General features: G+C 49.4%; 1 protein-coding gene and 1 long non-coding RNA gene across 5 annotated transcripts in view; one reads left to right on the forward strand and one right to left on the reverse strand.

Moving 5' to 3' along the window:
* LOC147024716 (uncharacterized) overlaps nt 1–9,568 on the reverse strand; it is a 15,740-nt gene extending 6,172 nt beyond the window's left edge. The window contains exons 1-2 of one of the 4 annotated variants that reach the window (XR_015059175.1): nt 9,302–9,568; nt 6,579–6,627 (exon numbers count right to left, since the gene is read on the reverse strand). This is a non-coding gene — a long non-coding RNA (uncharacterized LOC147024716). The other 3 variants (XR_015059174.1, XR_015059172.1, XR_015059173.1) reach the window with 3 other exon arrangements.
* Nucleotides 9,569–10,009: 441 nt separating this feature from the next.
* The window catches only part of LOC147024717 (heat shock 70 kDa protein 4-like), a 106,842-nt gene continuing 99,904 nt past the window's right edge, over nt 10,010–16,947 (forward strand). Inside the window, exon 1 of the mRNA XM_085884898.1 lies at nt 10,010–10,413. Coding sequence (XP_085741024.1) covers nt 10,307–10,413 — 107 coding nt within the window. The 5' untranslated portion in view covers nt 10,010–10,306. The remainder of the gene's footprint in view (nt 10,414–16,947) is intronic.

Here is a 16,947-nt window from a genome sequence, read left to right on the forward strand (position 1 = left end):
GATTAGGTTTGTTGTCATCAGCTACGAGGAGAATTGGCAACCAAGCCAAATAAGCTTCTCCAGCCCATTGGTGTTACATCGGAGTTTTTTTTGCCTCATCTTACTCCAACATGGATAACCCACAAGACAGTTGGGGGAGAGGTTTTCTATGGTGCCTCTGACTCACCAGGAGATTGCATCATGATACATTGGTCTACAAAAATATAGTTTTTCTTCTTGCATGGACTTTGGAAACTGTTTTAATGCTAATTTTGGGCTGCTGAATCCAAATCTGAGCTCAGATTTGCTCTATCACATCAAGATTTTGTGCTATCTGTATGTTCCATATTCATGGATTTTTACAAAAGTTGACCATCCAGTCTGGAAATCTTGGTGAGGATAAAACAGCAAAAGCTTGATTATTCCGAGTACCCGTAGCTGTAAACAGCCCCTATGGTAAACAGCCTGCCATGAGCAAAGTGGAGTTGTCTGATTCTCTTAAAAGAATCAACATATGCATCAGTAGTTTACGTCTATGACGTATTTGTGATTTGCCGCAATGAAGACTACCTAATCTGCTGTTAAGACTACCTAATCTGCTAAGACTCTACCTAATCTCGTGAGACGCGAGCATTACTGTATTACGCGATTCTCAGTGGGCGGGCACAGCTGACTCAGTGGGGTTGTTTATTCCGGTACCTGGTACCTTACACTGTAAGCTCGCTATGTCTACACCTTCAAAGAAAAGAAAGTGCTGTAACGACCCAGATATCTTCTGCTATATCTGTGGATGCTTCACTTTAGCACCTCAAAGACGCAACATCACCACATTCGTCAAGAGAGTGTACCGTGCCTACTTTAAAGTACCGCTTGGAGACCAGGACAAAAACTGGGCCCCTCATAAAGTATGCACGACTTGTGTCAAAACTCTGAGATCATGGTCTCAAGGAAAGAATGCTAAGCTCAAGTTTGGTGTGCCGATGGTTTGGAGAGAACCAAAAAAAACCACCAAGATGACTGCTACTTCTGCCTTGTAAATGTCAAAGGATTCAATAAGAAAAACAAGCAATACATGAAATACCCTAGCATACCCTCTGCTATACAGCCAGTTCCTCATTGTGACGAAATACCTGTACCTGTTTTTGCCAAGCTCGCAGAGATTGATGAGGAAGCAATTACTTCATCCACATCTTTATCCGATGATGATGATGAAGAAGCAGATGCAGAGTACAAGCCATTGGATTCGTTTTTTGATCAACCTTCTCTGTATAGTCAGCCTGAATTGAATGATCTGATCCGAGATTTGAATTTGCCAAAACATTCTGCCGAGTTGTTGGCTTCCAGACTGCAAGAGAAAAACCTTCTCAAACCTGGCACAAGTGTCTCATTTTATCGCAACAGAGAGGCAGAACTGAGGAAGTACTTCCACTCTGGTGGTCAACTTGTATACTGCAATGATGTTGAAGGGCTTCTTCTCTCTATGGGATTGCCTGCGTATCATTCAAGTGAGTGGAGACTCTTTATTGACAGTTCGAAAAGAAGTTTGAAATGTGTTTTACTTCATAATGGGAACATCTATGGATCCATCCCTATAGGACACTCAGTGACCCTGAAGGAGAAGTATGCAAACATCAAGGTTGTACTTGAACGATTGAAGTACCACGATCATGAATGGTTGATCTGTATGGATTTGAAAATGGTGAACTTCCTTTTGGGGCAACAAGGAGGTTACACCAAATACCCTTGTTTCCTATGCTACTGGGACAGTAGGGCTAGGAGGAGCACTGGGTGAGAAAGGAATGACCATCAAGGAATAGTTTGATACCTGGTGACAAGAACATCATTAATGAACCACTGGTTGATCGGAAAAATATTATCCTTCCACCATTGCACATCAAACTCGGTCTGATGAAGCAGTTTGTTGAAGCTCTTGGTCACAATGGAGACTGCTTTGGCTACATATGTTCAAACTTTCCGAGTCTTGGCGACGAGAAGAAAAAAACAGGGATATTCGACGGACCTCAGATCAGAACATTACTCAAGGATCCACACTTCGTTACGACGATGACCGCTGTCGAAGCTCGAGCGTGGAATGCATTCACTAATGTGGTGCAGAATTTTCTTGGGAACAAGAAAGATGACAACTACCGAGAGATTGTGGAGGAGCTGCTCCTTAGTCTGCGAGCGCTGGGGTACAGAATGAGCATCAAGGTGCACTACTTGCACAGTCACCTGAGCGAGTTTCCACATAACCTTGGAGATGTAAGCGAGGAACAGGGTGAACGTTTCCATCAAGACATTAAAGTGATGGAACAACGTTATCAATGTCGTTGGGACTCAAATATGATGGCACATTATTGCTGGAGTTTGATGAGGGATGTCCCGGATGCTGTACATAAGCGATTGTCCACAAAGAGGAGGTTTACTATGTTCTAATACGATTACACCTGTGCCTTTGGATACTTACGCTTTCAAGTACCGGTGCTTATTTTGTTATATTGGCATATTTTTGCAATTATTGCTGCATTCTGAATGTCGTGAAAAGTCACAAAACTCAGAAAAATGCTTTGAGCTTGAGTGATGCCTTGTATTTAAGTGATGTACACCATGTTAAGGGGAACTTTTTCCACCTATCTATTTAACTTAGTTTAGTGAAATTTGTAAACTTTTCATACATTGAAAAATATCGAGAAAATGTGTAAAAATATTTGCAAGCAAGCATGGATTAATTATATGTTAATGTATGATTAAATATTGTAATTGAAGTAGGTACCTTTCATTGTAAACATTTTTGCATCTATCGATCTTCTAATGCAACAGTGTTTTTCAAATTCGAGTGTAAAATTCCTGTTTTCTCAAAAATAATGATTTTTCATAGTTCAAAAACCTGATGTGATAGGCAAAAACTAATGACTGATTTGGATTAAGCACCCAATAGTTAGCTAGATTCCGTTGAAAAACCCCATGCAAGAGAAATCGTGTTGACCAGTGATTTGAAGGATCTATAAGGATAACCATTACACCAGTTAACCAACTTCACCCTCGACAACCACCACCGGATGGTCCATGACAGTTTACGCAGCTAACCCTCATATTTAAGGATCATTCCACTATCCAAAACCTGTGGACGAGGAGGGGGAGAGGGGTTAGTTGGGGATGGTCTCCCCCAGTGTTATCACAAGAAAACACCTCTAGCACCCTCTTGATTGATTTAGCATTATGTAATGGCACTGGAAACACCCCCACCCACCCCTCCCCATGTAGCACTCCTTAACACTGAGATATACACCACACCCTCTCATGCGTTATGTAATTTGAATGGCACCCTTTTGCTTTTAGCCGATCAGCCCCGGTGCGAAATTTTGGTCACCAGTATCAAATTAGGGGAGAATGCTCATAGTGTTTTTTATGAAGGTATAAACCCCTAGAGTTGGAAAACATGTGATAGCATTGTGGCGGTGGCAGCTTTATGGGAGTTATCCCCCTTTTTCCAAAATGGCTGCCAAATGCTCAATACCCTATATATAGCAGATTTTAGACCACCTAGAGCAGTGATACTGGTGTCTACGACTAGGTTTGAGGGGTCAGATATATCATTTCTGTATTTACCTAAAATATTGGATACAGTCTTAATATTAAAATTCAAGATGGCCACCAAAATGGCCACAGACACATTTAAATGACCGCGTTTAAGGTCCCAGAACAGTTAAGACAGTGATTTTGGTGTACATTTCCAATATTTTAGGTAAATACAGGTATGATATATCCAACTGTAGTGAAATGTACATGATGACTCTAATACTCATCATTTACTGTCAATAATTACTGTTCATCGGCATCCACATCGTCATCCTCGTCCGTACTCTCCACATCATCTGATGACCGATTCTCGCAGTCTGACAGTTTGCACATATCAGTGCACTTAAGTCCATTTGCCAGACATACACAATTTGGCAGCGTACACTTCCTTGAACATTTGCAGGCCAGTAGGGCCAAGATAGCCTCAGGTGCTGGCTGACCATCCATCCAATCCACTACCATTAATTTCTCGGCTCCATCCATGTCAATTTTCCACCCTCTGCCAATGGGACTTGGTACACCTGGGTCTTGCTCAAGACATCTTCTCCATATTCCAGCCTGGTAGTTTGCCCTTTGTGCATGTTTGACGAAGCAGTCCCTGCAGGGTGGAAGCTGATGACTCTATCTCACCTTTCTTAACACAGAACAAGTTCTACCTGAGATCATTGACCTTGGTGAATGCTGCTTTGGGGCCATAGAGGAGACATGTGACACACTCGAGTTTGTTCATCAGTTCTGAGGAGAGGTCCCATTCCTAGCCCAACTCTGTGAATGTGTTCTTGATATCCCTGTTGTTGGTCACTAATTTTAGAGCACTTGCCTTCCCTTTACCTGCGAAAGCACTGGTAGTGTCACATCCAGTGTATGCATGTATACCAATAAGAGCTCTGCAGACATCTATGCTGACAGTGGCAGCGACTTTCCCGATGTCAACTAATCTAGTTCTGGTTCTAGTTCCACATTTCTGGAATAACGGAGCTCCTATCTTGTCATGGAATGCCAAACACATGATAAAGACATCTGTGTCCTCTACGTATATCACTACAGCCTGGTAGCCCTCTCTAGCAGCATGGACAGCATGGAAAAGTAGGCGCCCATCTGCTTCCTCCTGCTGGCACTGGAGATCTGGTACCTCTTCACTGCCCTGTGATGTAATTCTGCAGCATTTGTCATCTACAGTTACATACAGAATCTTCTCATGTAGTTTCTCTCTGTACACTGGCTTCCTCCATTCACTGACAATGAAGCTAATCAGACTGGTTTTGTTAGTTAGTCCTGTCAGGAAACTTCCCCATTGCCTCACAATCTGTACGCTTGTGATACCCTGCAGCTGGTGTCCAGTCTCTTCACCTCATGCCGATCTCTCACTGTTCTTGATAGAATTCTCTCAATACGTGTCGAACACATCTATTCTGGTACTTTTACTTCCTTCATGCAATGCCATAGACAGTATTGTAGTGGCAATGTCTCCAAACGTAGCTTGATCACCCTTTACTCTTTGAACTAAGTTCATTCCATCGACCACAGAAGCCAGATTTTGTGGGAGTTGGTCTGCTACTGTCACATTCTTCTGCAAAGTAGTGGCTAAGGAAGCTTTGTTTGTTTTCCTGAGTAATCCGTCTGGGGTAGAGAGAGCCCAGGGTAGTGGTCCCAAGGGGTGAGAGAGGATGTCCTCCATCGTGAGATTGCGCCCTTGTGCCATCACTATGATGCGACCAAACAGAGACCGGTCAGCTTTCAAGATTATGTCCTTACCACTTGTTTTCACTACCTTCTTCTTACACATATTTGTGAATGTCTTCAGCTTGTTAGTTTTCATCGGATCGTGAAATGGTTTCACTGATGGGTTGTTCTCCAGTCTCTCGTTCTGGAAAGTGGCATAACTCTGCTCTCCAATATCACATGCCTTCATCAGGTCAGAGGCAATGTCTCTGGGTGCCGATTTTGCAGTCGAAATGCTATTGAGGTCTTGCTTCTCTGAGAATGGGTTGACCCAGGCTTGAATGAGGCTGACGACTGCCGACACTGTTTCCTCATCTTTTTTGGATTCTGGGCTGCTGTAGATCAGCATGGTTGAGTTCTGATTAGTTACCATGCACCACATCTCTTAAGTGTCCAATAAATGCACTGCGGTACTCTGCTGTTATGTAGTACCTTTTGATGGCTCCTGCTTTTAGGCTGAACCGTGACGTGCCTCCAGGAGTCTGAGTTTCCTTGTTCACCATAACCTCAATTGTCTGATCTACAGGTATCCGGCCAAAGGGATTATTGCTGGACCTCTGCACCGAGAAATGACCTTCCTGGAAGTCTCTATGTACATCAGGATTCTTCTCGGGAAGATTTGTCATCTGAGCAAAGAATGCAGACAGGTACCTGGCATAGTTGACCTTATCGTAGGCAAAACACCATGGGATCAAAGTTCTAATGGCATTTATGTGCAAATCCCAGTTTCCCTCACGAGAAGCACGCAGAAGGCCAAGTATCACGTGCTCTACCATGTCTATGTATGACATCCAATATCCCGATAGCTCCCCATTGTTGTGGCGGAGGTGTTCCGTGAAGGCTCTCCACAGGATCATCAACTCTAATAATTGTGGACTGTCGAGGAGATCACTGAAGTTATGTTGGTTTTTTTATGTTATGTCGTGGCCATTTTGGAAAAAGGGGGATAACTCCCATAAAGCTGCCACTGCCACAATGCTATCACATATTTTCTAACTCTAGGGGTCTACACCATCCCAAAAATCACTATGAGCATTCTCCCCCAATTTGATACCGACCAACCCCCCAGGCTGATCGGCTATTTGTAAAACAACCCTCCCAGGGAGTCTGGTGGATGTTTTTGCTGTTTGCTATTTATAAAGATAAAAATGATCAGTCACTTCATAAGAAAAACCATTCACCATTTCAAATAAAGCATCAGTATTTATTAACATCTGGCAAGTCTTTTAATGCAAGCAGTGGCTGCAATGATTAACATGTTTTTCATGACACCTTCAGCTTTCTTGGAACCAACTTACCCAGTCATCGAGCCCACATGAGTCATCACAGATGGAGCCCAGACATGTTCTGTACAATGCACTGTGTCAACGTTAATGTGCATCAGTGGCCAGACAAACACATCAGTCAAAAGAAACTGATTCCACTGAAACAGTTACAAGTTCTTACCTTTACTACCATGCACATTGATAAGCAAAAGCATGAGTCATGTCCATAATTTGAAGTTCTGTAACTGCCTAATATAAATCTTGGGAGAGAATTGTGCTATCCTGGAACAGACCATCCCTTGACCAGGGGTGGGAGCAGGATATTGTTAATGATCTCAATAGCTCACATACCCCTCTAGGGGGCATCAGGGGTGCACACGACTTGGTTGTGAACATGTTCAAAGCTGAGAAGTTTACCCTGGATAAGGTGCTGTTAAAGCAGCCCTCAATCAAGCAAGGAATTTAGAATTTGACCAAGGTACCCACACATAATAGTCAACTCTTTACAAAAGGTACATTGATTTTACACTACTAATCCCATAGTTTTGGAGCCAGCCCCATGAAATTTTCTGTGCAGCTTTTGGGGTCCCGGCCCATGTCCTAAAATAGGTGGGAGTTTTCATAAAATTTCTCAAAACCTTTTTTTTTTTGAGATTTTGGCCTCCCACCCATGCTCGGTTCAGGTACCTCGCTAGTACATGTGTATGTGGGTAAAAAGTACCAAACTTAGTGGTAAAACAATAAATTATTTATGAACGCTTGACGTTTCGAGAACAACCAATAATTCTCTTTCTCAGAGGCGTAAAGAGCGGAGTGGTGGTAACACAATGTTAAGTTCCGTTGGGGACGGTTCTGCATCGTGGATTGGTCCAAGTCCTCAACAACTAAACAGTTGAATTCAATAATTATCTGCTATAAATCGATGAGGTGCTGTGTGTGTGAAATGTTTTTTGTGGAGTTCTCCAAGAGCGTTTTGATGTGGAATGTGATACACCAAAATGATCATCATGATCTTCTGAGTTGATTAATTAATATGTTTTGTTGCAATGGTGTCATTATTTTTGTTATTACCTCAGCCAACGAAGGTGGATGGAGGTTATGTTTTCACACCTGACTGTCAGTCGCCTCCAGGTCACAATCCTAAACCGATTGTCATGAAACTTTACTAAGTTGTAGAGGTAGTCTCAACTGAGAAGCCTTTTGATTTTGAGGTCAAAGGTTATCTTGAGGTCAAATTTCTGAAATCATTTTTCATCTGATTGATTTGAAATTTGAACAGGATTTGCATAGTGCATCACTGAATTAGGAAACCAACGATTTGAGGTCAAACAGTCAAAGGTCAAGTCGAGATCAAACTTCTAAAATCAATTTCAATCTGATTTTCAATCTAACTAATTAGCCTAATCTAACTAACTAATTAGTTATCTAACTAATCGAACTAACAAATTTCAATATAACTAATTAGCCTAATCAACTATCTGTCGACCAATATCTGCGAGAGAGGGGGACGGGAGAGGGGGGAATGAGAGGAAGGGCGAGAGAGGAGGGTGAGAGAGAGGAGGCGAGAGAGAGAGAGGGGCGAGAGAGGGGAGCGAGAGAGGGGGGTGAGAGTAGAGGAGGCGAGAGAGGGGGGCGACAGAGAGGGGCGAGGGAGGGCTGCACATCCGGGCCCGTACTAGTAATATGAAAAACAATAACAGCATTATCATTTGGCCCCTCAGCACTCTTTGCCCATACACCACAGCTGGGAGGCGACGATGGTTCACGGGCATTATTGAGGAAGCCCTACCATAAAAACCTATCTCTTCCGTCAAAATTGATCAAATCAAATCGGATTTTTTATATGTTGTACTTATGGACATTACGCACAGCTTCTAGGAAATTAAATTGCGAGAAAAAAAATGGAGAAAAAAAAGGTTCAAGTGGGCGTGGATCCGCCCACAAGGGGCGTAGGACGCCCCTCATACAAAACGACACAAGACCATGATATCTAGCTTGTGTCCAAGTTTCATCAAGATCGCATCAAACGTCATGGAGCTCTGCTCTGGAGAGAGTCACACACACAGACACAAGGAAAATAGTGGTCACTGCTGGCGCCCGCGAACCAATAACGAACGTACAATCCCCCCTCAGCCCCACCCCACCGAAGCACATCTGGGCTTGGTGAAAGGCAAGCTCATGCTCTCGCAGCACAGCAGGCAGGTAGGCCACAAGGCTGTGAAGAACAATGAAGATTTGGCTCGGTGGCCTAACGGGCCCAGCAGTTAATAACCACTTAGTTGTCCGGCGACTCAGCCAAACAATGCCCATTGTGTAACCCCCGAGTTCAAGCCCAATCGGCTGGCGTCGTGGAACCGTCCTTCGATCCTTCCGCAGTGCGGACACAGCGAGCTGTCGCCAATGGTGGATTACTGTTACTGTCTCAATGACGAGCAACGGGAAGAGACCGTTAATGAACCGCCAACTATAAGTATACTACGTTATTGAAGCCCAAACCGGGGTTTCTCCACGTTGAGGAGGCTGTGGGGGGGGGGGAAGGGCGCAATGCGGTGTTTATGAAATTGCAATTTCCCGAGTCGTCACACAAAATGACGATTAATCATCGCGTCAGTATTTCGTATTTTACCCCAACCCAAGGGTGTTTAATCAGAGAGTTGAAAAAATAACATATTTAATCAGACGTGTTTCCGAAGGTGACTACTTATATTAAATAAATCGTGGTGGCGCCACCACACGTGCGATAAATGGCCACTTACTTTCTGGAACCTTCACGAGCTTTCGCGTGCGCTGACGGGCCTCGCAAAACGTATGACGTCATCACGCCAATTTGAACACGACCAGCCGGGCACCGAATACAGCGCTGTGATAATTATCCCGGCTCGCGATAAATTACCCACACCTCGTTAACATTACTACACACTCTCATCGATAGTGCTAGTTAAGATATCGGTATAAATATTTGACCGTTGAGCTGTCCGGTCTATTTCAAACCACGTGTTTGTAAAGTGTGACGGGGAACGGTCCGCGCGGCACTTTCCTTGGAAGATGAGTCAGGGAAATGTACTATAAATGAATTTATGACGTCAATAAAATAAATATGAATCGTGCGAGATTAATATACATTCAATGCATCAATTCATGTCCCGCACGTTTACTTTTCTGAGCTCTCGTCGGATGAAACGTTCAAAGAACAAATGACGGACACGAGAAATGCATTTGGTGAAACGTTTTGTACACTCGTCGTCAAGGAGGTGTATTGGTAACGAGGTCGCCGTTTGGATGGATAGAGATAACGACATCCGAAAAAAATCTAACAAATCCAGTCTCAAATAATGGATATTAACAAAAAATATATTATATACATCGATTTATTTATTATAAATCAATCGTTTGCGCTCTTCGAGCTCCTCTCGACGCCCTCCCCCCGAAAGTTAGTGGACCATTCAGGGTCGTACGTGATGACGTAGGATTGACGTGAATCTTCCCCGGTTGTTAGTGAGTAATACTTATAAGGCCGGGGTGCTGCAGTGAGTCGTTAATATTAATGCGGTTTCGTTGACGGCGACGCTCGGACCGGCGTTTTCGGCGTTTCTCGAAGTTTCCACACTGTTTTGGAGAACACGCGTCGTCGTCATCACGACCAACCTGAATTGCTGACTGATTGCTCAGCGCGCCATTTCTTCTCTGGATTCGTGTTCCCGCGGACCGTTCACTGCGTCGTTGGATTTTCGTTTTACACTTCAGTGCATCCTGCGGTCAAGATGTCGGTGGTAGGCTTCGACGTGGGCTACCAGTCCTGCTATGTCGCTGTTGCTCGCACCGGAGGGATCGAGACTGTGGCGAACGACTTCAGCGATCGCTGCACACCGTACGTTACTTGAACATCCCGTCTGTTACATTCTCCATTTATTTTACTGCACATTAATAACAGAAGCAACCACCTCCTCCCTCCGCGATCCCGACCCACCTACCCCTCTCTCCGCGATCCCGACCCACCTACCCCTCCCTCCGCGATCCCGACCCACCTACCCCTCCCTCCGCGATCCCGACCCACCTACCCCTCCCTCCGCGATCCCGACCCACCTACCCCTCCCTCCGCGATCCCGACCCACCTACCCCTCCCTCCGCGATCCCGACCCACCTACCCCTCCCTCCGCGATCCCGACCCACCTACCCCTCCCTCCGCGATCCCGACCCACCTCCCTTTCCCTCCGCGATCCCGACCCACCTCCCCCAGCCTCCGCGATCGCGACACACCTACCCCTCCCTCCGCGATCCCGACCCACCTACCCCTCCCTCCGCGATCCCGACCCACCTATCCCGACCCGCCGACCCCCTCCCTCCGCGATCCCGACCCGCCGACCCCCTCCCTCCGCGATCCCGACCCGCCGACCCCTCCCTCCGCGATCCCGACCCGCCGACCCCCTCCCTCCGCGATCCCGACCCGCCGACCCCCTCCCTCCGCGATCCCGACCCGCCGACCCCCTCCCTCCGCGATCCCGACCCGCCGACCCCCTCCCTCCGCGATCCCGACCCGCCGACCCCCTCCCTCCGCGATCCCGACCCGCCGACCCCCTCCCTCCGCGATCCCGACCCGCCGACCCCCTCCCTCCGCGATCCCGACCCGCCGACCCCCTCCCTCCGCGATCCCGACCCGCCGACCCCCTCCCTCCGCGATCCCGACCCGCCGACCCCCTCCCTCCGCGATCCCGACCCGCCGACCCCCTCCCTCCGCGATCCCGACCCGCCGACCCCCTCCCTCCGCGATCCCGACCCGCCGACCCCCTCCCTCCGCGATCCCGACCCGCCGACCCCCTCCCTCCGCGATCCCGACCCGCCGACCCCCTCCCTCCGCGATCCCGACCCGCCGACCCCCTCCCTCCGCGATCCCGACCCGCCGACCCCCTCCCTCCGCGATCCCGACCCGCCGACCCCCTCCCTCCGCGATCCCGACCCGCCGACCCCCTCCCTCCGCGATCCCGACCCGCCGACCCCCTCCCTCCGCGATCCCGACCCGCCGACCCCCTCCCTCCGCGATCCCGACCCGCCGACCCCCTCCCTCCGCGATCCCGACCCGCCGACCCCCTCCCTCCGCGATCCCGACCCGCCGACCCCCTCCCTCCGCGATCCCGACCCGCCGACCCCTCCCTCCGCGATCCCGACCCGCCGACCCCCCCTCCCTCCGCGATCCCGACCCGCCGACCCCCTCCCTCCGCGATCCCGACCCGCCGACCCCCTCCCTCCGCGATCCCGACCCGCCGACCCCCCCCTCCCTCCGCGATCCCGACCCGCCGACCCCCTCCCTCCGCGATCCCGACCCGCCGACCCCTCCCTCCGCGATCCCGACCCGCCGACCCCTCCCTCCGCGATCCCGACCCGCCGACCCCCCTCCCTCCGCGATCCCGACCCGCCGACCCCCTCCCTCCGCGATCCCGACCCGCCGACCCCCTCCCTCCGCGATCCCGACCCGCCGACCCCTCCCTCCGCGATCCCGACCCGCCGACCCCCTCCCTCCGCGATCCCGACCCGCCGACCCCCTCCCTCCGCGATCCCGACCCGCCGACCCCCTCCCTCCGCGATCCCGACCCGCCGACCCCCTCCCTCCGCGATCCCGACCCGCCGACCCCCTCCCTCCGCGATCCCGACCCGCCGACCCCCTCCCTCCGCGATCCCGACCCGCCGACCCCCTCCCTCCGCGATCCCGACCCGCCGACCCCCTCCCTCCGCGATCCCGACCCGCCGACCCCCTCCCTCCGCGATCCCGACCCGCCGACCCCCTCCCTCCGCGATCCCGTCCCGCCGACCCCCTCCCTCCGCGATCCCGGCCCGCCGACCCCCTCCCTCCGCGATCCCGTCCCGCCGACCCCCTCCCTCCGCGTTCCCGGCCCGCCGACCCCTCCCTCCGCGATCCCGACCCGCCGACCCCCTCCCTCCGCGATCCCGACCCGCCGACCCCCTCCCTCCGCGATCCCGACCCGCCGACCCCCTCCCTCCGCGATCCCGACCCGCCGACCCCCTCCCTCCGCGATCCCGACCCGCCGACCCCCTCCCTCCGCGATCCCGACCCGCCGACCCCCTCCCTCCGCGATCCCGACCCGCCGACCCCCTCCCTCCGCGATCCCGACCCGCCGACCCCCTCCCTCCGCGATCCCGACCCGCCGACCCCCTCCCTCCGCGATCCCGACCCGCCGACCCCCTCCCTCCGCGATCCCGACCCGCCGACCCCCTCCCTCCGCGATCCCGACCCGCCGACCCCCTCCCTCCGCGATCCCGACCCGCCGACCCCCTCCCTCCGCGATCCCGACCCGCCGACCCCCCCTCCCTCCGCGATCCCGACCCGCCGACCCCCCTCCCTCCGCGATCCCGACCCGCCGACCCCCCTCCCTCCGCGATCCCGACCCGCCGACCCCCCTCCCTCCGCGATCCCGACCCGCCGACCCCCCTCCCTCCGCGATCCCGACCCGCCGACCCCCCTCCCTCCGCGATCCCGACCCGCCGACCCCCCCCTCCCTCCGCGATCCCGACCCGCCGACCCCCCTCCCTCCGCGATCCCGACCCGCCGACCCCCCCCTCCCTCCCAACGATCTCTACCCACCACCGGTTTGATCTGGAACATGCACTGATGTTTTTTCATCATGCTGGTATTGCATCTTCTGGTGAGCAACATTGGTTGACAGCTCGTGCATTTTTATTTTTACTTTTTCAATATCTTGTTTTCTCTATGGTCGATTATTCTGTTTGAGGGATTCATTTGACTTTTTTCCTTTTTTTTAAAATTTATTTGGGGGGAGAGGGGGGGTAACTGTGTATGAAGATGTTGAAGTTTAATTGACCTCCTTCACCTTCGGTGGCAAGGGTATTTCCACTCCTCTGTCTGTCCTTTGTGTACAGGACATTTCAAAAAGTTGTGGATGGATCCGGATGAAATTGTGTGACAAGGACGAATTGATTAGATTTTGGTGAAGATCCGGATGCAGATTCCAACGACTAAAAATTTTAAAACGTGATTCTTTACCATTGATTGGGCTCAAAAAATGTATTGGCCTCAATATGTTCTCGTTGATCAGGCATTGCGTGGCGGAGATATGCGTTCTACCGAGTTCCCTTCGAGTTAATCATGTAATGCACCAGTACAACATGCACCACACACAAGTCCTGATGAGCGTCTGCAATCTCTCATTGCTCTTTTTACATCGCACTGTTATATAATTGGCTATTCTGTCCTGTGTCTTCTGACACACTTATGGCCGCGTACGTACGTCCCTTTTGATCTGAGTGCTATATATAGAAATTTGTCGACCGTCAAAACTCATCATGCATGCTAATTCACTGTCTACATTTAGATTTTATAACTGCAAAATTGTTTCATCATTCCTAATCTAGACTTTTACTCCCCCCAGCCACGCGATATCGAAGTATTCGCTTCTTGTTCTTGTTTTTATTTGTATCGATGTCAAAGTGAGGGGTGGATTATGAAAGTAGATCGCACAAAGATGTTGAACAAAGCAATGTCTTCAAAATAATTAAAATGTACATTTTCAGTGGATGAGACATCTTGTGGAACTTTTGTGGGGTCCACACCGGCGAAGCATATGTCCAATCGATGTTTAAATTGAAAGAATGGGTACTTTTACCGAAATGAACAACCAAGTGGCTTCAGTCTTCCAACGAAGTGGTTGGTTTAGCTCGTGATTAACGATCGCCGATCCGTCATATTGAATACCTCCCCGGAGACGCCCGAAATGTGAAACTTCCCGAATTGGGTAAATGAACACTTTGTTTAAAAAAAAAAATAATAATAATAAATCAGAACTGCTGCCAAGTTCAATTCTGGAGCTTACATTTTGTAATTTGGCTTTGTTTAATAGACTCTTGAGGTTATGGCATGTGCGGAAATTAAATGAAGTCACAAATGCTGGTGTCTCCACACGTTTATAAGCATTGCAATGCATCGAGCGATTTCATCGGCATTCGATGAGTGAGGAAAGTGGTGTGGGTGGGGGGAGGGGGGGACCAATAAATAAAACTGTCGTTAGATTGCTGTGGCCTGTTCCAAGTAAAGGCATTATTTAACGGGCCAAAACAAAATGCTGAATTGAGACCCCGTCGATGGGGAGTAAGGTGTCCGAGGATGCGCATGATAATTAATGGCCTTAATTACATCCTTTATCTTCAAAACGGGTGTTTTAATTGATCCAAACGCCCAGTATTCACTCGTACACTCGCTTGGAGTTCCCTCTGGATGTGTACAAAGTTTCAGGCTGACAGGTTTCATGGTTTTGGAGTTGTGGAGGAGACTCACTGACATACACGCACACATTTTATTATGATGGATCTCGTGCCAGAGATCAAGATGCACAATGCTTGTGCGTAGTAGTGGCAATGGACGTGAGTGTATCGTCATTGTCTGCAATCTCACTCTATGCATCCCTTTCGGGGTTTTTTGGTTTTAATTCTCTTTCTCTGGAGGACCCCATTTATTTGTGGTTTATAAATTGTGACTTGCTTTGACATTGCATGAGCTCTTCACATAATGCAATTGTAAAACATATCTTCCAGCCATGCTGTAACTGAGCTGTGCGGCTTCTTCCACCATTCACATTATAAAGATGCTTCCCCACATGTATTATGAGCTGTTGAAGATGTCAGCCTTCCTTCCTGTGAGTTAATTAAAATGCTTCACCACATCTATCTCCAGCTGAGTAAAACATTATCATCCGCCAACATCCCCCACAAACAGGCAGATTACTCACCCCTCACGCACCTACCCACAATTTCTACACGATTACTTGTTATATGTCCTGGGTCTCAAACATTCTTCTCGTTCTGCTGCCTTGATCGGTATTTTGCCTCTCGTTCTGCTTATTTACTCATTGATAAAACAAGGCTCCCAAGCGCAAGACCAGTGCCAGAGATACATCGACTTCCAAGAGGCAGAATAAACTGATGAGCCCAAGTCCTGAAATTGATCTGCTGGGTCAGCTGTCGAGAGGACAGTGTGTGGTCTCTGTGGACAAACTGTAGAGAATAAACAAATACACCATTCGCTACATACGGAAGACCGAGAAGGCCATCTGAGAAAGTGTTGTGGTGAGCACGGTACCAGGCACCGAAGTGTTCACCCATGTCTGGGATGTCCACATAGAAAGGATGGAGAAGGTTTTCAGTGTATGAATTGAGGACAACACACACCCGCAAAAGAACATGCCTTTAAGTGGACCTTTCATTCGCACAAGAGCGATGTGTATGTACACGGGTGGCGCTAGCACGAGTGATACGGGCATGAGGGATGTGGGTACGACCAGCCCCAATCCATTTTAAACAGAGCAGGGAATGGTTTGACCACTTCAAGAAGCACTACAGTCTCCGCAATGTCAAACTGGCAGGCGAGTGTGCCTCCGTGGATCACAAGGTGGCCAAAATGTTCCCTGCTGAATTTCGGCAGCTCATCAAGAAGGGGTACCTGCCAGAGCAAGTGTTGAACAGGGAGACAGTACCATTTTTGAAAAAAAATAAATGTCAACGCAAACTTTTATTTCCAAGCACAAGGAGACTGCATCAGGTTTCAAAACCGCAAAGGACTGGGTATCACTTCTCTGCGCAAACACAAAAGGGGACTGTATGACGAAGCCCATAATGTTATACCATTCCTTGAACCCACGTGTTCTGAAAGGTAAGAACAGCACATGCTGCCTGTGCTTTGGAGGGCCAACAGGAAGGCATGGGTGATGGCAGCAATTTTCATGGACTGGTTCCATAACTGTTTCATCCCTCACGTGGAGAGGTACCTGGTGGAACAAAACCTTCCGTTCAAGGTTCTCCTGCTCATTGACAATGTTCCTGGCCATCCTGGGGACCTGGAGGTGGCTCACCTGAATGTCGAGGTGATCTTCCTGTTGCCCAACACCACCTCCTTGATCAAGCCGCTCGATCAAAGGGTAGTTGGTCTCCACTTTCAAAACCTATTGTACCCGCCGCACCTTTTGCCGCATTTTGGATGCGATTTACAATGGGTGATCCCGAGTTCACCGTCGGAAGGAGTTTAACACAGCCCACGCATGGCGCAATAGGAGTCCCTAGATGAGGTGAGAGCCTTCATCATCAATGCCTGCTGGCACAACCTGTAGCCCTAGGCAGTGAAGAACTTTAGAGGTTGTCCTGATAACAGGAGAGGCATGAAATTGTCAGGTTGGCATAGCAAGTGGGAGGGGAAGGCTTTGACATGGAGTCTGAGGCGTTGTATGCTCTTATCGCCTCGCATGCTGAGGACCTCACTGAGGATAATTCGGGAGCTTATTACCAAGGTTTCCGAGGATTAGGAGGAAGAAGTTTTGAGGTCCAAACTCACGGTCAAGTTCCTAGGTTGGATGCTGCAGGACTTGTGGTTAATTAACAAGAGGCT

The sequence above is a fragment of the Eptatretus burgeri genome, chromosome 6, assembly GCF_056783735.1.
Source record: "Eptatretus burgeri isolate ZD-2024b chromosome 6, Ebu_testis_v1, whole genome shotgun sequence".
NCBI lineage: Eukaryota > Metazoa > Chordata > Myxini > Myxiniformes > Myxinidae > Eptatretus > Eptatretus burgeri.